General features: G+C 39.5%; 1 protein-coding gene across 1 annotated transcript; it reads left to right on the top strand.

Moving 5' to 3' along the window:
* Positions 1–14,085: 14,085 nt before the first annotated feature.
* Positions 14,086–20,533, top strand: LOC107790640 (DEAD-box ATP-dependent RNA helicase 36). Its single transcript, XM_016612592.2, has 6 exons — positions 14,086–14,906; positions 15,727–16,049; positions 16,703–16,906; positions 16,988–17,069; positions 18,673–18,771; positions 19,902–20,533. The coding sequence occupies exons 1-6, from the start codon at positions 14,292–14,294 to the stop codon at positions 20,055–20,057; spliced, it is 1,479 nt and encodes a 492-aa protein (XP_016468078.1). The 5' UTR covers positions 14,086–14,291; the 3' UTR covers positions 20,058–20,533.
* Positions 20,534–21,021: the final 488 nt, after the last annotated feature.

Raw genomic sequence — 21,021 nt, 5'->3', positions numbered from 1 at the left:
TTCCAATTCGATAGTGAGATTTTGATCCGAGGGTCGGAATTCCAGTAGTTCCGTTGTGTCATTCGGGATGTGTGTGCGAAATTTCAGGTCATTCGGATGAGGTTTGATAGATTTTTTGATCGAAAGCGTATTTTGAGAAATTTGGAGTTCTTAGGCTTAAATCCATAGTTAATTCGAGTTTTCGATGTTGTTTTAGATGTTTTGAGGATTGGTACAAGTTTGAATAAGGTTTTAGGATATGTTGATGCCTTTGGTTGAGGTCCCGGGGACCTCGGGGTGATTTAGGATGGTTACCGAGAAGTTGAGGAAATGTTGCAACTGCTGTATTTTTGTTGCTTCTGGTATTTTTGCATCTGCGGTTCGGGGACCGCAGATGCAGCACCGCAGAAGCGGCGAAGGAGATCGCAGAAGCGAATTTTGGTCCTTTCTTCAGGTTCCGCAGATGCGGAAGGAATACCGCAGAAGCGGTAGCGCATCTGCGAAAGGGTGATCGCAGATGCGGTTTCTGGTCATTTAATGAAAGTCGCAGATGCAACGTAGTTTCCGCAGATGCGGTCCCAGGCTGCAAATGCGGAAATCGCTGGGCAGAACATATAAATAGTTGCCTTCGCGAATTTGAGGGATTCTTTCACCATTTTCATCCGGGTTTGAAGCTTTTGAGAGAGATTTTTGAGGAAAACAAAGGGGAATCACTTGGAGGTAACATCTTTGACTTCATAACTCGTTTTTATGTGATTAAAGACCTAATTAGTGGTGAGAAATTTAGGAAATGGGTAATTAGGGCTTGAGTTTAAGAGGCCTTTAAGTGAGGATTTGAGGCGGCATTTGGACGCCGATTTCAGTGTTCTTGTTATGTATAGACTCGTGAGAGTATGAGGTTTCTGAAAATGTAAATTTCACCTGATTCCGAGACGTGGGACCGAGGGGCATTTTGGTTATTTTACATAATTTCGCGTATTAGCTTAGAATTTAATTGTAGAATTAGTTACTTGAAGTGTTATTTACATTATGCAATTGAATTGAATAGATTTGGGTCATTTGGAGTAGAGTACTCATGGCAAAGACGTGGTGTTGGGTTGATTTTGAGTCGGTTCAAGGTAAGTGGCTTGTCTAACCTTGTGTGGGGGACCTTCCCCATAGGATTGGTATATTTTGTAATTGAAATGCCTTGTACGTGAGGTGACGAGTGCGTACTCTTGCTAATTGTTGGAAATCTGATTTTCTTTAAGTACTTACTAGTATGTTTCCTTTCCTGTTTCTATTACTTGCACTATTAAGCCTGTTGTTAGCTTAGGAAAGCATGTCTAAGTGACTTAATTGCTTCATTTGATTTAACCACCTTACTTGAATTCTGTGCAGCATGCTAGGCTAGAATAACTTATTGCCTTAATATGAATTTTGCTATTTTTATTTATCTTCCTGCTACTGCTGTGTATTTATTTTGGGACTACGGATGTGGGATTCTAGTAGCTCCCCCTTGTCTGTTTACTTTGGGACTGCGGCTTAGATTCCCGGTAGATCCCCCTGCATATTTACTTTGGGACTACGGGTTAGATTCCCGGTAGATCCCCCTGCACAGTTATATGGAACTACGGGAATGCACCCGGTAGATTCCCCTAGTACTGGGTATTTACATTTGGGACTACGAAACGGGATTCCGGTAGATTCCTGCGCACTATGAGTTGGACTACGGGACAGGATCCCGGGAGATCCTTCGGACATATATATGATGGACTACGGGACGGTATCCCAGGAGATTCACTGGATATGTAAAGATGGGACTACAGGACGGTATCCTGGGAGATCTCCGATTGTTACTATTGGTGCTGAGCTGTATTTCCTTTCTATGTTTACCGTGTTCTATATAATTGTTGTTGTTCTGTATATCCTGTGTTATTTTACTGCCGTACTTATTTATACTATTCTGTCCTATATTATTGACCTTTATATTTGTTTAACCTCAGTAGGGCCCTGACCTTCCTCGTTACTACCCAACCGAGGTTAGGCTTGGCACTTACTGAGTACCGATGTGGTGTACTCATGCCTCTTCTGTGCATGTTTTTCATGTGTAGATCCAGGTATCGCTGATCAGGTCTACTATCCTTAAGGGAGGCGACCGCTCTAGAGACTTCGAGGTACATCTGCCGCGTCCCGAGAAACACCTTTCTATTCCTGCTTTTAGTATTTAGCCCTTTTGTACCTTCCTGTTCTTATTAGACATTCCGGAGTTAGAGCTATATAGTATTGATCTTAGCTTGTGATTCATGGGTTTCCAGGTCTTGAATTTATGTTTGGTATTGAGAGTGAAACATGGTGTATGCCGAGCGGCACATTTAAACATTGTTACTGCTTTATTTCTGTTTTAAATTGTTTACTTCCGCAAATTTTGGTTTTTCTTCTGCAAATTAGGCTTACCTAGTCGTAGAGACTAGGTGCCGTCATGATGGTTCACGGAGGGCGAACCGGGGTCGTGACAATGGATTCTGCCTCCGAGTGGTTCCTAAAAGTGCCCTCGTGGACCTCTCTCCTAGCGTATTTAGTCTCTCCCAGACCCAAGCACCTAGCTAATGGGACGAAGAAGAATATTTTGAATAATTTTCCCTCGACTAAGATGAACCTGGTAGCTTTGGTGTGCAGGGCGCTTTTGATTCCTTGGGATTCGATGGCAATTTTTCTGTCTTCAGGTAATCTATATATTTGTTTCTCCAATCCCAAGTCAAACTTGTCGAGTTTTCCTTAGCGTGACCTTATTCTACTACCGAGTTCATCAGTTGTACCACTACCCCGAGTCGAATTTATCGGAGTCGACAAACGATCCCAAGTTGGCCAGTGCATTGGCCTTACTATTTGGATCCTGAGGTATGTATTGTAGAGACCATTCCTTGAATTGGTGTAAGGTCACCTGCAACTTGTCCAAGTACCTCCGCATCCATTCCTCCTTTACTTCAAACGTTATGTTGACTTGATTTACGATAAGGAAGGAGTCACATTTGGCTTTGATCACTTCGGCCCCAGGCTCTTATCCAGTTACAGGCCTGCAATCATAGCCTCATACTTGGCTTCATTGTTAGTCAATTTTACAGTTTTAATAGATTGCCTAATTACGTTACCCGTAGGTGGTTTCAATACGATAACGAGTCTGAACCCCTTTGCGTTGGAAGTGTGAATAGGTTCCAGATCCCCCAGTTAATACCCAAAGTGAGCAGTAACTCCTTTTCGACCTCGGGTATCAAAGCCGACGTGAAGTCGGCCACAAAGTCTGCCAAAATCTGAGATTTTATGGCAGTCCCAGGTTCATACTCGATATCATACCCGCTAATTTCTATGGCCCATTTGGCCAACCAGATCGAGAGCTCGGATTTATGCATGACATTTCTAGTGGACAGGAGGTCACGACACATATGGGGTAGCATTGAAAGTACGATTTTAATTTCCTAGAAGCGCGCTAATTTTTCTAGGTGAATGTACCTTGTTTCGGCATCACCTAGGGTTCTACTAATATAATAAATAGGAAATTGTGTACCTTCTTCTTCCCAGACCAGGACACCACTTACCGCTACCTCAAAAACCGCCAAGTAGAGGTACAGTTGTTCGTCCGCTTTCGAAGTGTGCAGCAAGGGGGGATCAATAGGTATCGCTTGAGTTCTTCCAAATCTTGATGGAATTCTGGAGTCCAAGAGAAGCTCTTCTTCTTTTCAATAGTAAGAACCGATGACTCTTATCCGACAATCTCGATATGAACCGGCCTAATGTGGCTAACTGCCCGGTCAGTCTTTGTACCGCCTTTGACGTTGTCGGCTATGGTGATGTCCTCTATGGCCTTTATTTTGTCCGGGTTGATCTCTATTCCCTGATTAGATACCATGAATTTGAGAAACTTTCCCGAGCTAACCCCAAATGCATATTTCTCCAGGTTTAGCTTCATGTTGTACTTTCTTAATATGTCGAAGGATTCTTGCAAATGCTTCAAATGGTCCTTTGCTCACAGAGACTTAACCAATATATCATCAATATAAACTTACATTGATTTTTCTATTTGTTCTTCGAACATCTGGTTGACTAGGCGTTGGTATGTGGCACCGACGTTCTTTAACCCGAAAGGCATTACGTTATAGTAGTAGGTCCGAATTTGGTTACGAAAGAAGTCTTTTCTTGATCGTCGTGTCCATCCGAATTTGGTTGTACTCGGAATAGGCATCGAGAAAACTAAGTATCTCGTGTCCAGCCGTTGCGACGAATATTCGATCGATTTTAGGCAAAGAGAGAGAATCCTTTGGACACACCTTGTTTAGGTCCTTATAATCCACACACATTCTAAATTTATTTCCTTTTTAGGCAAGACTGCAACATTAGTTAACCAATCTGGGTATTTAACTTCCCGGGTGGAAACTATTTTCAGAAGTTTAGATACCTCATCCTTGATGAATGCATGTTTGATCTCGAACTGTGCCCTTCTTCTCTGCCTAACCGGATGGAACTTCGGATTCAAGCTCAATTTGTGAGTAGCTACATCTGGTGGAATCCCTGTCATGTCTAGATGGGACCAGGTAAATTAATCGGTGTTAACTCTAAAAAAATCAATAAGTTTTTTTCCTGAGCTCGGGGGTTAACCCTGTGCCCATGGATATCTTTCAATCCGAAGAGTGCTCGATCAATATAACTTGCTCCAAATCCCCGATCATTGATTTGGTAGTGTTAGTGTCATCTGGTACTAGGAAAGATTTTGGTACGCTATAATCATCCTCATCATCTGCTCCATGCTCCTTCTATTTTTCCGGCTCGGCTGAGGGTGCAATCATTGATTGTTATTTAGTTTCTTCTTTTTTGGTCGTTTCCCTGCTTTTTGATGTCAAAACTGTGGGCATCGGAACCGCTTCATCGACATAAAATATTTCCTTTACAGCCGGCTGTTCTCCGTAGATTGTTTTGACTCCTCCCAGAGTGGGAAATTTCAGCACCTGGTGCAAAGTTGAAGGCACAACTCTTATATTGTGAACCCATGGTCTTCCAAATAAGGCATTGTACCTCATAAATCCTTCGATCACGTAGAACTTTTTTTCTCGGGTGGTCCTAGTAGTTTTTATCGATAAAGTTATCTCACCCTTCGTGGTCTCACATTCCATGTTGAATCCGTTCAAAACCCGGACCGCCAGTACGATTTGATCCTACAGCCCTAGTTGTTCTATGGCCCTTGATTTGGTGATGTTGGCAGAGCTACCTGGATCAATCAACACACGTTTAACCCGATATTTATTGATAAGTACGAATATTACCAATGTATCGTTGTAAGGCTGTACAATGCCCTCAACGACTTTGTCGCTGATCGAGATGGCTCCTTTTCGGGATGTAATCCTGGGTGCGTTTTTTCCTAGTGATAGAAACTTTGGTACGCTTTATCATTGAATCTTGGGGGATATCAATTCCCCTAATGATCATGTTTATTACGTGCTGAGGCTACTCTTGTTCGACCTATTTGTTGGCGTCCCTATTTCTGAAGTGGTTTTTGGCTCGCTCGTTTAGGAATTCTTGAAGATGCCCATTGTTGAACAATCGAGCTACTTATTCTCTTAGCTGTCGGCAATCTTCGATCCTATGACTATGAGTACCGTTGTACTTACACACCAAACTAAGATCTTTCTAGGCAGGGTCGAACTGCAATGGTCTTGGCCATTTAGTCTCTTTGATGTTTCCTATGGCTCACACTATACTTACAACGTCCATATTGAAATTATACTCTGATAATCTTGGTGCCTCCCTACTCCCGAGCGACCTATCAAACCCGCTCTTACTCATCAGGCCCCGGCTGCTCGGTACTCTATCATTTCTCTTCGCATTCCTTGTCGGGTGGTACCCGAATCCGTTTTCCCTCCGATCGGTACTGTATGGCTGATATCAATCTTGGACCGACCCTGACTCTTGATTGATAATTCTCTTAGACTTGTCGACGATTCTGATAGGGTAAACAGATCCCGAAGGGGCCCCGAGTTGGTCGTCTTCGACCCTGATTTTCGATTGATATCAATTGTAGACGTCAGCCCAGGTGACCATTGGGTACTCCACCAACTTTTGCTTTAGCTGTTTAGAATCCACGGAACTTCAGGGGTTGAGCCCTTGAGTAAATGCCTAAATGACCCAATTATCTGCAACTAGTGGAAGATCCATCTGTTCCATCTGGAACCTCAACGCGAACTCCCTAAGCGTATCGTTATCCATTTGCTTGACCTTGAAGGTTTGACTTCCTGGTCTCGACCTTGATGTCACCGTCATGCGCCTTTACAAAAGTATCTGCAAGTATAATAAATTAGTCGATAGAATTCGGAGGCAAGTTGTGATACCATATCATTGCTACTTTGGACAAGGTTCCCCCAATTTTTTTCAGCAACACCGACTCGATTTCGTCGTCTTCCAAGTCATTCCCTTTGATTATGCATGTATAGTAGGTTACATACTTATTTGGATCTGTGGTCCCATTCTACTTGGGAATGTCGGGCATTCAAAATTTCTTCGGGATCGGCTTTAGTGTCGCGCTCGGGGGAAAGGCTTCTGAATGAACTATTTGGAGCCCCGTCCCTTTAATATCGGAGGTGCTTCCGGGATTTGATCGACCCTGGAGTTATATGTTTCTACCTTCTTGTCGTTGGCCTCAATCTTCTTCTCGCTAGACTCCACCCGTTTTGTCAATGTTTTGAGCATCTTCATCACCTCGAAAGGTTTCCTGAGCTTGAATCCACTCGATTTCACGGCAACTTGTTCACCCTTCCAAGTATTTTCCCGTGACTGCTTAGGCTCGACCCTATTAGGGGTGTGGCTCTGGTTCTGTAGCTGCGCTATTGCCACTTGCTACATTTCAAAAATCAACCGAAGGCTCACCCCATCACCTTTGCCTTCGGGCTTCTCGAGTCGCTAGCCGGGGTCCCCCGCGAACGTTGTTTTCGGGATTAGTTGGTAGATTGATATTGATGGCCACCTGTGAGTTAACATCGACTGGGTCAGCGACAAGGACACCATTGGTATTTACAGAGGGCACATCATTGCTAGGCATCACATTATTATTCTCACCATGGTGGCCTAACTTAGTGTCAACGTTCAAGTGAGCAGACTGAGAATTTGACATTCTTAGGCTAACATGGAATCAAAATTTCAAATAACAAGCATAAAATAGGGTGTGTTATGGAAATTCATATCAAATCACCACTATTATCCTTAGCCCCACGGTGGACGCCAAGCTGTTTACCCTTAAAAAATGAGTCATGATTAAATTTGTACACAGTTTAAAGGATACGTGGTTAAATTCAATACGAATGATCTAAGAACAACAAGTAATTATGTTTAAGATACAATGAAATATCAAACCAATCGTAATGTGATGTTCAAGTCTGATCTTGGGTTGAACAGTGAAATTCGACCTCGATCGGACCCTCGATATGAGCTCGGATGCGAATAAGAAAAGAGAACAAATGAAGAACACTTTGAACAATAGCTAGAAGACAAATAAAATTTTATTGCTTTGATTTGCGTGTCAATAATGTGTCAGAATAAAGAAACATTTCCCTTTATATAGTTGGGGAGTTTCAATCCTAGTACAAGTCTAAATATGGTAAAAAAAATTCTTTTTTCGGTAAATGTCGATCCGCAGTCGATATCGGACGGGATTCTTGTCGTAATATCCGGTTGAGGGCGAATATTATGGCTCCCTACTTGTCATTCATAACTATTCCCGCATTTCCCGCGGTCTAGAAACTTTACTCGGTCTGGACCCGTTATTTTTACAGCGCCCAATCCCAGGTACATCGTTCACTCCTCTCGAATTCCAATACGTAGGGTCCTTCGGCCTTGCTTATAGTCTCGTCAAACCGTGTTTCCCTCTTGTTTCCTTATTGGGAAATCGGGGGGAACTTTTACCCCCGATTTTACCCGTACACATACTTTTTTTTTGGTTAAAATGGATATTGTATTTATACTAGTTAACAAAATGAACTACATTAGGGGCATTGTTGGGGTATCTAAGAGACCCCATAGTTGTAAAGTTATGCATAATTGTGTTTAAGTTATAATCCACAAAATACCTAACTAGTTTAGTTCCTAGGATGTCTACCCAAAATACATCATTGACAAACATCGGAGGAAGTGATAATGTCATAGATTTGTTCAAAAAAATTCCTTTGTTGCTTCTTTGGCCAGTGCATCAGCTACCCTGTTATACTCCCTGTAGATGTGCCTCACTACCACACTGCCCAATCTTTGGATGATTGACCTACATTCACAAATTAGAGGGTCATAAATTAGATTTCCATTCAATAACATATTGATTGTTTCAGCATAATCAGTGTTTATTTATAGTGGAATTAGATGGTTTTGCTCTGCCAGTCGTAGACCCTTGATGAGGGCCTGAACTTCTGCCCTTGTGTTTGTTGTTTGAGGGATATTGTCCATGTATCCCAATATCCAGTTGCCATTGTGGGTCCTGAATACTCCTCCGGATCCTCCTATTCCTGGGTTTCATTTTGCTGTTCCATCTGTATTTAGTTTGTAGGAACCTCTGGTTGGAGGTTCCCATTTTAACAGGATCTAGTGAATTACCTTTGTTGAGTTATTCTTTGTAAGCATAAGGTATTCAGTTGCTTTTGAGATTGTGTTAGTGGCATTGACTTGTTCCTTCTTGTTATTGAATAAATTGTTGTTTCTGGTTAGCCAGATATGCCATAGACAAAAGGAAATGAGATTGTCCCAAAAGATGTACTTGTTGAAAGGGACATTTTTTAGGGAGTTCCATGTTGATTGCCACTGGTGGCCATTGAACACTGGAGCATTATGTGACCCATTTCTTGCAGATTTTGATAGGATTGCATTCCGTAAATGGACAGCATTAGGACACTCAAAGAAAATATGGGCAATGTTTTCTTGTCCATTGTTACAGTAATGACATTGTGGGACACAGTTGATTCTAATAGAGTGGAGGAAGCTCCTAGTTGGGAGTCTCTTATGGGCCATGAGCCAGATGAAGAACTTGATTTTGTTGGGGGCTTGAAGCTTCCAGATCCATTTGAAGGAGCCTTCTTCCCCAGAATGGAGACTAGTTGTAGTCCTGCTTAGGAAAGAGTAAGCAGAACTATCGGAGAACTAGCCATTAAGAGTCAAGTCTCATATAAGATTATCATCCTTAGTTGTAACAGGGGGGAATAAACACAAAGTTCAATAGGTTCAGAATACTTGGGGGAATGTCAATGGACAAGGCTAATGTGTCCCAATTACCTAAGGTGTGGATTGAGCTAACCTTGGCATCTAGGTCTCTTTGGGTTAATGGGCTCTCAATCATTTGCCTGATTACTGGCTAATTGGGGATCCAAGTGTCGTTTAAGAAACTGACTCTATTTCCTTTGTGGACTACCCATCTGCTTGCTTTGTTGCATATCTCCCAGCCCTTTAGAATACTCTGCCAGATTGGAGATTTTGGGTGTCTAGGGTGTCTAATAGCCCTAACTGGTCTAGCAGTAATGGAGAGATTGCAATGTTTGTGAATGAGGACTCTTGCCCATAGGCTGTTGGTATTCTTATAGGCTCTCCATGCAAGATTGGTGAGGGAAGCTTTGTTCTTGATACTAGCCATTTGGAGTCCTAGCCCCCCCTCAGCCTTGGTCTTAGTGACCACCTCCCACTTGATCAGATGTAACTTCTTCCTTTCAGGGGTCGTGCCCCAAAGGAAGTTTCTTTGAATTTTATCAATCTGATTAGTAATTTTGGTGGGTAGATTTATGTATTGCATAACATGACTTGGAATGCTATTCAAGGAAGATTTGGCCAGGACTGTTCTCCCAGCCATGTTGAGGCATTTTGTTTTTCAACCAGCCAGCTTGGATTGTATGTTATCAATGATGAATTGAAAGTCTGCTGATGTTTGTTTTTTGTCTAGAATGGGGAATCCAAGGTATTTTTCAAAGGATATAGTATGCCTGATGGACAAGTAGTTGGTGAGATGCTATTGACATCATGAGGGATGTTTGAAGAAAACAGGACTCTTGATTTGGTGAGATTTATTTTCTGCCCTGACTGCTCATTGAAGTTCTGCAATATTGAGAGGATGGTATTGCAGTTCCTATCATTGGCCTTAGCAAAGAGGGTGAGGTCATCCGCAAAGAAGAGATGGGATATTTTTGGTCCAGTCCTACTTATACTTATGGGATGCCATTGGTTATGAAAGACTGCCTTGTCAATAGATCTTGATAGTCTTTCCATGCACATAATGAATAGGTAAGGAGACATAGGGTCTCCCTGCCTAATGCCTCTTGAGGGTTTGAAAGATTCTGTCTTTCCCCCATTGACAATGATGGAAATGGATGATGTACTGATGCATGACATGATGAGCTTGGATAAGCTTTGAGGAGCTAGAATGTCTCTAACACAGCTGCAGGGGTGTTTGGATTGGCTTAATTTGAGTGGTTTAAACTAAACCTATTTATCGGGCGGGATGGGAGGGGCTGGACGGGAAAAATTCCAGCCCGTTCGATTAGCGGGCAGGTTGTTTAGCTGACTGGGATAACGGGCTGGGGGCGGGTTGGGAAATTTTGGGTTTTTAGGGCCCGTTCAGGTTCGGGCGGGTCGGGCTACTATATATATATATATATATTTAAATTAAATTTTATTTTTCTTAATCAATGTTATTGATATTTAAGTATTTGCAAACTTTTAAGGCTTAGAATTAAACTTTGAAGTTTAAAGTTTAAAGTTTAAAATTTGAAATTTGTATTTTAAAATTATAAAATTAAAATTAGAAAGTAAGTGGCTATAAGAAATTATTTAATAAGACCAACAAACAATATGTAAGGAACAAACTCCGAAGGCTTTCATTTTATATTTTTAATACTTCAAATTAATTTGCAAGTTCTTTTTTGATTTTTTTTTTATTTTTGAACTTGCAAATTAAAAGTTTACAATAACTATAAAAAATAAGAAATAGTACATCACATACTTTGCATCATTTTTGTAAGTTCTTCCATGTCAATATGAGGTTTTAGGTTTCCGGCATTGGTTGAATCGGGACCATAAACTATTATATCTCCAGTTTCTTGGTCCTCCTCTTCGTCTTCCTCGGCACGCCCTTGATTTCGCCGTTCTGATCTTATCCAATCTCTGAAGCACACTAGAATTTTCAAAGCATTGACGCCCAATGAATGACGGGTATCTCCTAGCTGCTACCCTGCTTGGCTAAATGTGCTCTCTAATACGACTGTTGAAATCGGGACATTTAGCACGTCTCGAACCATGGCCGAAAGAACAGGAAATTGATTTGAGTTTCTCTTCCACCAACCCAGCGGTAGAAAATCCTTTGTGAGGGGCTCTGGTGACTTTTGCAAGTAGAATTGGAGTTCATCAATATTCCTGCTACTGGTTTGTTGATGCTCTCCTAGTGTAGACCAAATCAGATAATCTTGAACACCATCATCATCATCCATAGTTGTTCCAGATGTTGAAGGATTAGTTGAAGGAATATTTGCATCTACAACCGAAGAAGCATCAACAATGTTAGCATAATAATTATATAAAGTTTGTAAATGTGTGTGTAGCTCAGAAATACAAGTGTCAATATCAGGAGTTTCAGTTGGTCCAATATCCATATAAGTATATAAAGCTCTAATTAATTGGCGACACTTTATCATTTTGACAGTAGGGTTTAAAATATCACCAATTAGCTAAATATGGGGAACTGAGTAGATATATTTTTTAAACTTATCTAGCATAGATTCAACAGCATTAGCATATCCTTCTTTCTTCTTCAAGTTATGTAGTAAAAGAGAAATTTCAGCAATATGAACTAAACCATTTGCAATAGTAGGATAATAAGCTCCAGAAAACTCAAGTGTAGCCGTATAAAAATTTTGTAAAAATTGTACAACATCATGAATGACATCCCAAGTTCCAGATGTTAACAAACGGCTAGGATCGGTACAATGACAATTAGCAACTTCAGTTATAGGCATTCTATATTTATAACGACATCTTAAGAATATATAAGTATACTTCCACCTAGTTACTATTTCTTCAGGCATGAGTCTTGGTTTTAGTCCATAGTGTACACATTTTTCCTTAAATGCATTTAATCTAGAACTTCTATTATTTCCTTGAATTACACCAACAGCTCTCCTAACTAAAATAATTTCATTTCTAAATAATTCAAGGCTACTCTTCACAATCAAGTTATAAATATGACATGCACATCTAACATGAAATATTTCAGGAAGTGGTGGGTGTAGATGCAATTTTAATATTGTAATAGCAGCATTGTTGTTAGAAGCATTATCAAATGACATACACAAAACTTTTTCTGCAATTATAAAATATAGCAACTTCATGGATAGTATTACTTATAAATGCACCAGTATGACTTTGATCTTCATCATATTTAAACGCAATAATACGTTTTTGCATACAAAAATTATCATCTATCCAATGGCATGTAACAGTCAAATAATCATTTTCATTTACAACACGACCAATATCATAAGTAAGAGAAACTCTATAAGGAAGACTTGCGAACAAATAACTTATATATGTCTGATATTGTCCAAAAAACCTAAAGATATCAGCTCTACAAGTACTTCTAGGAATACCTTTAAATATAGGGTTATAAATTCTTTGAATATAAGTAACAAGATACGGCGAAGAAGCAAAGCTAAAAGGTAAACAACCTACAACAATCATTTTAGCTAATTCTTCCCGATTTTTCTTAATATCGTATTTACCCATTAACCCCCTAGTACTCGGGTTAAGTTTTTATTGCCCAGATTGCTCATCCACTCCCCAATCAAGAGGGTGTTTCTCTTCCATATGCCTACGAAGTTGACCCGTTCTCCCTCCCTTATCGGGCTCATGTTTATAATGTTCACTATAAATTTTACATTTTACATAATTTTTTTGATCTTCTAGTCTTTCAAAAAACATCCAACACTTACTTCTTAATCGTCGATTCTTCTTAATATGGAGAGGAGGCTTACTTATTGCACCCCTAATATTTTGAGTTTGACTAACATTACCAGGTATAGGTGGTGGTATTTCAAGATTATCGGGTGATTGGATATCATCTAATTCATCATCTACACCAAACTTTTCTTGCATTCACTCATAATCTACATTTAAATTTTCAGGCGAACTTTCAGAAATATGTGTAAAGCTACTAGAAGAACCAACACCACCCCTTGTTCTTTTGGAAGTTTTCTTACTACCACCTCTACTAGTGCACGCTTTTTTGGCCACTCTAAGTAAATTCATTATGTAAATTAAATTAAGAAATTAAATCATAATTCTAAATAATAAAATAAATGTACATCAAATAAGAGAAAGAGATGGAACGAATGTACCGGGATTCCGGATGCCGCACTAATTTTAAATTTTTGATATAAAAAATCAAACTTCAATTGATAGACCGAAACTTGATAGTTGATAGTTGATACTTGATACCACACTTCACTTGAATACTTGATATTTGATAATAATAATTTTGCAATGGCTAAACTAAATAATTGATGAAACTTGAAATAATAAATAATTGACAATTTGAGATTTGAGAATTTAAGAACTATAATATCAAGAGAGAATTAAGACTTGAGAGAGAATTAGAGTAGTAAGAGAGTGAATTGTGAGAAAAAATAAAGAAGAAGGTGGGCTATTTATAGATTTTAAAAGGTTAAAAATGTAATTTTTTAATTATTAGGGGTAGGAGGGCTATATTTTTAATGGGAGGGGGGGGCGAAATGACCATTTTTGCAAAATCTGGACGTTCCCCAACGGTCATTTCTCAATTTGACCGTGGGCAACGGTCCAATTAATTTAAAAATAAAATAAAATTAAGCAACGGTAACCGGGCTATGCGGGTTCGGTGCACCGTTAAGCAAAACGAATTCGTCCAAAACCCGCCCCCTACCAACCCGTCCTAGCCCGCACAATAAGGAACAGTACCGGTTGAAGCAGGTTGAAAACGGGTCAGCCCGGCCCGATTAACACCCATAGTTTAAACATACCCTTTTTGTTTGTTTTGATGTTGACAAACTCCAAAAATACTTTTTAGTCAAAAGAAACCAAAACCATAAGCCAGATGCGAAATGTATGGCTTTCAGCTTCAAAATCTTTTACCTTATTATATCTATGTTTATTGTTGAATTCCCTAAAATACCCTTCCGTTGCCCGGAGCCGTTTCTTTTCCAAGTTTTTCAGAAGTGCAAAATCAAGTCCCATCTGCAGGTTTAGGGTTCATCAGAATTTTCCCAAAAATCACTCACTTTGATTACTCTAATTGAGCAATGGAATACGAAGAACAAGTCCTTGTAGATCAAAACTTCCCCTTATTCTCCCGCAAAACTAAACCTACCACCAAAAACCCTGTTCTTGCTTCAGCCGCCGTCACCGCCGCCGCCGAAAACCCCAAGCAGCAGCTTCTCAAGGAGACAAACTCTAATCCCACACCTAATCACATCACCTTCTCCGACTTGGGCCTCGCTGAATGGGCCGTCCAAACTTGTAAGGAACTGGGCATGAAAAAGCCCACACCTGTACAACACCATTGCATACCTAGAATCCTCTCCGGCCAGGATGTATTAGGTTTAGCTCAGACCGGTAGTGGAAAAACGGCGGCGTTTGCATTACCCATTCTCCACCGCCTTGCTGAAGATCCTTATGGGGTGTCCTGTTTGGTGATCACACCTACGCGCGAGCTTGCTTTCCAGCTGGCTGAGCAGTTTCGGGCCTTGGGTTCCTGCTTGAATTTGCGGTGCGCTGTGGTGGTGGGAGGTATGGATATGATAACCCAGACCAAGACTCTGATGCAAAGACCGCACGTGGTGATAGCTACTCCCGGAAGAATTAAAGTTCTCATTGAACAGAATCCAGATATTCCCCCTGTCTTCTCCAGAACTAAGGTAAAAGCAGCTCCTTTCAGTTCTCTCTTAAGGTTGCTAATTCTGATGTAGTAATTGAGATCCTTTAATGTGAGGTCAATTGATTATTTTTAAGAATTATATTGCTATAGCTACAGAATTAATGAACAAGGTCCAAAATTTGTACACTTTAAGGGAGATTCTTTTTAAGAATGTATGTCGGAAGAGTTGGATAAATTAGTGCATTATTACAGTGCTGGTTTTGTCAAATACAATTCAAAAGAACCCTTATTAAAAAGATTTATTCAAAAAACCTATTTTTCCTCTTCGATAAGTAATGTCATAGAAGTATATTGATATGTGGGTACATGAAAGTACTGGTAAAGCTTCATTGGACTAACATCTTTTGTGCCTTGATTCATCCAAAAGGTTGGTAAAAACTATAGACTTTTTGAGAATGACTAGGCATATAGCACCAAGGCAGATTGTAAGTTTTGAATTGTGTAATGATCATCTTTGAGCCATCCAAGATCTATTTATCTTATTCAATAAGAGCCAGAATAGGCAGTTTGCTAAGGAATGATAAAGTTTTAGACACACTTCATTTTCTATAGAGACCAGCAAAGCAGCAGTTATTTGCCTAAGCAGGCAAATACCTCTTCTTCTTTTTTTCTTCTGTTTTTATGACTTTGTGCTTCATGCGTGAAGGGTGAAAGTTCATTCCTTTATTTCCTTATAGTCTCATGTTCCTGTTAGCCTTTGTTACTGTGAAATTAGTCTAATATTAGCAAATACACATACTAAACCACATGGATAGTCTTCCTCTCCAAGTGTAAACTCTTATCTCTATGTTGCCTTTCAGTTCCTTGTGTTGGATGAAGCAGATAGAGTTCTAGACGTAGGATTTGAAGAGGAATTAAGGGTAATATTTCAGTGCTTGCCAAAGAATCGACAAACTCTTCTATTCTCTGCAACGATGACTAGCAATCTACAGACACTACTTGAGCTTTCTGCAAACAAGGCGTATTTCTATGAGGCATATGAGGGATTCAAGACGGTAGAGTCGCTTAAGCAGCAGTACATTTTTATTCCCAAGAATGTGAAGGATGTCTATCTGCAATACATTTTATCCAAACTTGAAGATTTGGGTGTTCGCTCTGCAATCATTTTTGTTTCCACCTGCAGGTACAATTCTTTCTGAAGCCCCATAGACTCATTTTACTAATTAAATTTCTCTTCCATATTCATACAATAGACTGAAGCTATGTTAGATATAGTATGTTTTCTATAAAGAAGTGTTAGTTCTATCTCAGGAGATCTTTTCTTGAGGTTTATTCAACTTTAAGATGGCTGCACATGCAAAACGACAAGAAATCAAAGTTTAACTGTCTGGATTAGAAGATGTGTGTGTGTGTGTGTGTGTGTATTATATATGTTTTTTAGTGGCCTGCTATACAGTTTCTTTATAAATGAAAATTCAAGTAATCCTTTCATTAATAGCAGCCCGATCATTGTGAGGAGTATGTAAAAAGGGCGTGATTCAACTACTCTCATCTACCAAGACCAACTATTGCACCAAAATATATAGATGAAACAAAAAAAATCTTTTCATACTTCTAGCATCTATCTCATTAATCTGGAAGATTCTCTTATTTCCTTTATTCCAGTAAGTGGAAGTATGTGCACCACTAAGGCATGTAAACTTGTCTTGAACGAATATCATAATGTCTGGAGGTTACAGTATCCAATGGTGCTTACCTTATCAATAAAAAAAGAAAAAAGAGCACCCCTTGATGATTTTCCGGACATTTACAGTTATGTTATACTATTTTGACTAGGAGCTGTCAGCTTTTGGGTTTATTGTTGGAAGAACTCGAAATGGATGCTGCAGCATTGCATTCATACAAGTCCCAGTCACTGAGGCTTTCTGCACTTCATAAATTCAAATCTGGGCAGGTCCCAATATTGGTTGCTACTGATGTTGCCAGTCGCGGTTTAGACATTCCGACAGTTGATCTGGTGATAAATTATGACATCCCAAGGTTTGAGTTTAATTGGATATTTCCATTACAAGTTAATCAAAAAGAGTTTGATGTGTTAAATGTAGCGATTGTTCGCTGCAGGTATCCACAGGATTATGTTCATCGTGTTGGACGTACGGCAAGAGCTGGACGAGGTGGACTTGCTGTCAGCTTTATCACTCAGGTGAGAACTCGACAGAATTCTTTTCTGCCGCTTAGGTTTTTCAGATCTGAGTAGTATGGCCGGAAATATCTGCCGTACCAGGAATGATAGTTCGTAGTAATGCCAGTCCCGGAATGGTCCATTTCAAAAGAAATGCCAGTCACAGAACGTTCAGAACACAGCAATAAATTAAACTAGCAATAAGTGGGTATCTCTATTTTTATGGAACAACTGAAAGAAATGAAATCATAATTGGTAACTTTTGCCTGTTTGACTGTGCTTTGGTGGCGGAGTTACTTGATAGCTGTATTGATGGAAGCTGCAGGTACCCTGGTGTATTCACCATCTAAAGCCAATTCCAGTCGTGTATTATCATCTTTATGTTTTCAAGCTGTTAACTGAGCTAGCCATGAGCGTCTTCCAGATGATTGAATGTTTCCTTTTTCCATTTACGTTGACATAGCATGTCATCAATTTGTCTCAGCTCTTTGGGTGCATTGGGTTTCTTCCCAGTTTGTGAGGACTGCTTATGTGAAGCCGATACAAATTTCCTTAACCCTTCAGTTTCTTGTTTGAGAGAATGAATCACTGCTCTTGATCCATATAGTTGAATTAGCACCATCTAAAGCCAATGCCAGTGCTTTATTCTCTTCTTCATGTTTTTGAAGTTGTTGCCTTACTTGCCATGAGCCTCCTCCAGTTGACTAAGCTTTTCCTCCATTTTAGTTGATCCGCGAGCTTCCTGCTTTCCTCTTCCATCTCCAGTAGCATGCATCATTGTTTCTCAACTCTTTGCATGCTTTGGCTCTCTTTCAGCTTCTGAGGATGTTTTCTTCTGTTAAGTCAATGAAAACTCCCTTAGGCCCTCAATTTCTTGCTTAAGAGAACAAATCTGTTGCTCATGATCGATGTTGGTTGCATTAGCACCATCTAAAGTCAATGCCAACCGCCTATTCTCTGCTTCACATTTTCAAACATCTCACATAGTCATCTCGAAGCTTATGATCTGTAGAGCCTCGATGCTTCACAGCTGTCTGCTTTTCCTTTAGCTTTGGCTCAATTGCTCCGTAGGATTATTTTGTGACAACAAGCTCATCTTCTTTCCCAGTCAATTCATGAGTGAGCTTCTCTACCATTCAAATTTGTTTCCTGATTTTTGGTTAGTATCTCATTGTGGATCATGTAGTTTCTCCTTTCAATCGCAAGTTTGCCCTCATCTTAGTGCATCATGGACTGTGCCAATTTCCTCACTCCACAATTGGATCTACTAGAAACACCTGACACTGAGATTTTGGGTCATAGTCCATCCAATAAGGGAGAAGAAGAGAAGCGGGGTTAAGTTGGAAATGAAGAAATTGAATTGACCAACCTTCAGTCAGAAGGCTTTGTTACTAATAGTGTGATTTAGTTCTAGTGCTGCTTCTCTCTGACTGAAGTCGTTCGCTCTTCCTTTGATTTCTCAAGCTTACTTACCCATATCATGGAAAAGGGGTATGTCAATGGCGATGTGTGCTGCGTTTTTTGAATGTTTTCTTTGTCTTGGAACTAATCAGGAACTTTTTGGACTTTCAGCCTGATAATTTTTTTCTTTAGCTTTGCTTAGTTTTATGATTGTTTGTTGCAGAATGACGTGGATCTCATTCATGAAATAGAAGCCGTGCTCGGGAAGCAATTGGAGAAATTTGAATGTAAAGAGAATGAGGTGCTTGCTGATATCACAAAGGTAAGACACCCCTCCCCCCTCTTTTTTCTCTTCCCGAAATGTCTGGTCAGTTTAAATGAGTTTATATGAGGAAAGGATATGTCATCATTTGCCAGTATTCATGTTTCTGAATACCTGAGTTGAGCAACTTTATGCAATGAGTAACCCACAGGCCTAAAGGGTGCATTTGATATGGCGTAAAACAATTTTTATACGCACTTTATGCAAAAAAAAATTATACCTCGATGCAATGTGCACATGCTTGAATAGTGAAGTTTGGTATGGCAGAAAATATTTTCAGAAAATTAGTTATCTTCTGATATTTGGTTATCAGAATTAGGGGTGGCAAAATGGTTCAAAGAAAAAGTTAACCACCCATATTATCCACTAAAAAATGGGTTGGATAATGAACTTTTTCAAAACGGGTCAAATACGGATAAGACTCATATTATCTATTTAGAAAATGGATAACCAATGGGTAATCAATGGATAAACAATGTGTCTAACTTTTACATTTGTAAAGTCTCAAATTGGGAGTTACTCAAGTTAGGGAGACTAAGAATTCTCCCAAAAGTGATTATATGCAAGAAGTCATGGATAATATGGTTAACCATATTATCTTAACCTGTTTTTATCCGTATTAAATATGGGTCGGGTCGGATAATTTATCCGTTTTTTCATTACCCGCTTTGACCCGAACCATATCTGACCTAACCCGCTCGTTTGCCACTCCTAATCAGAATAGACTTTTTTTCTAGGGAAAATATTTTCCACCAAAAGAGGGAGACTGACTTCCCTCACTTTAGGTGGAAGTCATTGTCCTTCGCAACAATCGCAACACTTAGTTTCAAAAACTTTACATTATTGTCAATTTTCAATACTCAAAAACTTTACCAAAACAATATCCGGTTTGCTAATGTTGTTGTCAATCTTTAATAAATATTTTTAAGAAAATATTTTCTAACCTCCTACCAAATATTGGAAAACGTCTTTCTGGAAAATATTAGTAAGAACTTACGTCACTTTCTGTCGTACCAAATACATCCGAAGTTTATAGTACTAGTTTTATATTCCACTTTGATGTCCCTCCTTAAAGCAGAGTGGTGGTTGAAATTCTTTTAGCTTCACATGAATTTTTTCCTCTTTTGAAGGTTTACAAGGCTAGGCGTGTCGCATCAATGAAGATGATGGATGATGGCTTTGAGGAGAAAGCAGAAAGTCGTAAAGCTCAGAAAGTGAAAATGCAAAACGAGAGAAAGGGAAGGAATAAAAAGCAGAAAAGAGAAAGAGTAGCAAAAGACGTATAAGCAGACGTATCTGTGGGAGCTGCATTTTGCACAAGCGGCGACAGAGGAACATGTTGTGTTAGTTATCAGATGTGGAGTTTTTGAGTTATTTCTCCACTCATCAGCCAAAAAGGAGAATTTCTACATTCTTCTTTAAGTCTTGCCCTCTCACACTTGAGAGATCAAGAGGCTCCTTAATATCCAACTTATCGTTATTGCTCAATTGGTCATTCTTGACAGCAATGGAAAGGAACAACGTCGAAATGAGGTCTGCAACCTTTCTTTTGGCAATGAATCAGCTTGACCGCTTGGACTGATAGTTTCTGTATGTAATTTGTTTTGAAATATTGTTTACATACACTTAGTGAAATTTTGGGGCGAGACAGCATTGGATGAGTCGGCTTGTAACTATGTGTCTCCATCCCTGGAATGTTCATAGTTGTATTTCTGAATATTAATTATTTAAATCTCATGAAGTTTGAAAATTTTAGAGAAAATATGATGAATTGGAGATGAGAACTGGAGGTGGATTACATGCTCCTAAACAAGTAATGGAGATGAAATTGAGGTGTAAGCTGAGTTTTGACAGCTCAAGAACTACTAACCATAGGCCAGGGGATGGACTGAATATTAACATTTCTGTGATAGTTTGTAAATAGTAGGGATGGCGACGACCCAGTGGAATAGTATGTACTTAGACCTTACCTCCTACTCCTCTACTCCAGAGGAGTAGAGAGTTCCAGTGTAAAGAGATTATTTCTGATACCCTCAGATCACGACGATGGTAGTTTGTAAATAGTAGAAAATAGGAATTTAGTGGGGGCAAAAATCACTTTTAGCTCGCGGCCAAAATTATTTACATTAGGTAGTCGTAAGATTATATAAAATTTGTATATTTTTTTTGTATATGACACAGAAACATCTATATATACAAAAAAAAATATCTTTACAATGTTATTTTTTGAGGATCCTTTATACAACAATA

The sequence above is a fragment of the Nicotiana tabacum genome, chromosome 1 (assembly GCF_000715075.1).
Source record: "Nicotiana tabacum cultivar K326 chromosome 1, ASM71507v2, whole genome shotgun sequence".
NCBI classification, from domain to species: Eukaryota; Viridiplantae; Streptophyta; class Magnoliopsida; order Solanales; family Solanaceae; genus Nicotiana; species Nicotiana tabacum.
Note: the sequence above shows the minus strand (reverse complement) of the source record. Positions and strands in the feature narration are given on the sequence as shown.

Bases quoted from the DNA above. Each gene is read 5' to 3' on its own strand.
- LOC107790640 (XM_016612592.2), top strand. From the start codon at position 14,292: ATGGAATACGAAGAACAAGTCCTTGTAGATCAAAACTTCCCCTTATTC. The intron at 14,907-15,726 runs GTAAAAGCAGCT...GTTGCCTTTCAG, and splicing joins CTGTCTTCTCCAGAACTAAG to TTCCTTGTGTTGGATGAAGC. The intron at 16,907-16,987 runs GTTTGAGTTTAA...TGTTCGCTGCAG, and splicing joins ATAAATTATGACATCCCAAG to GTATCCACAGGATTATGTTC.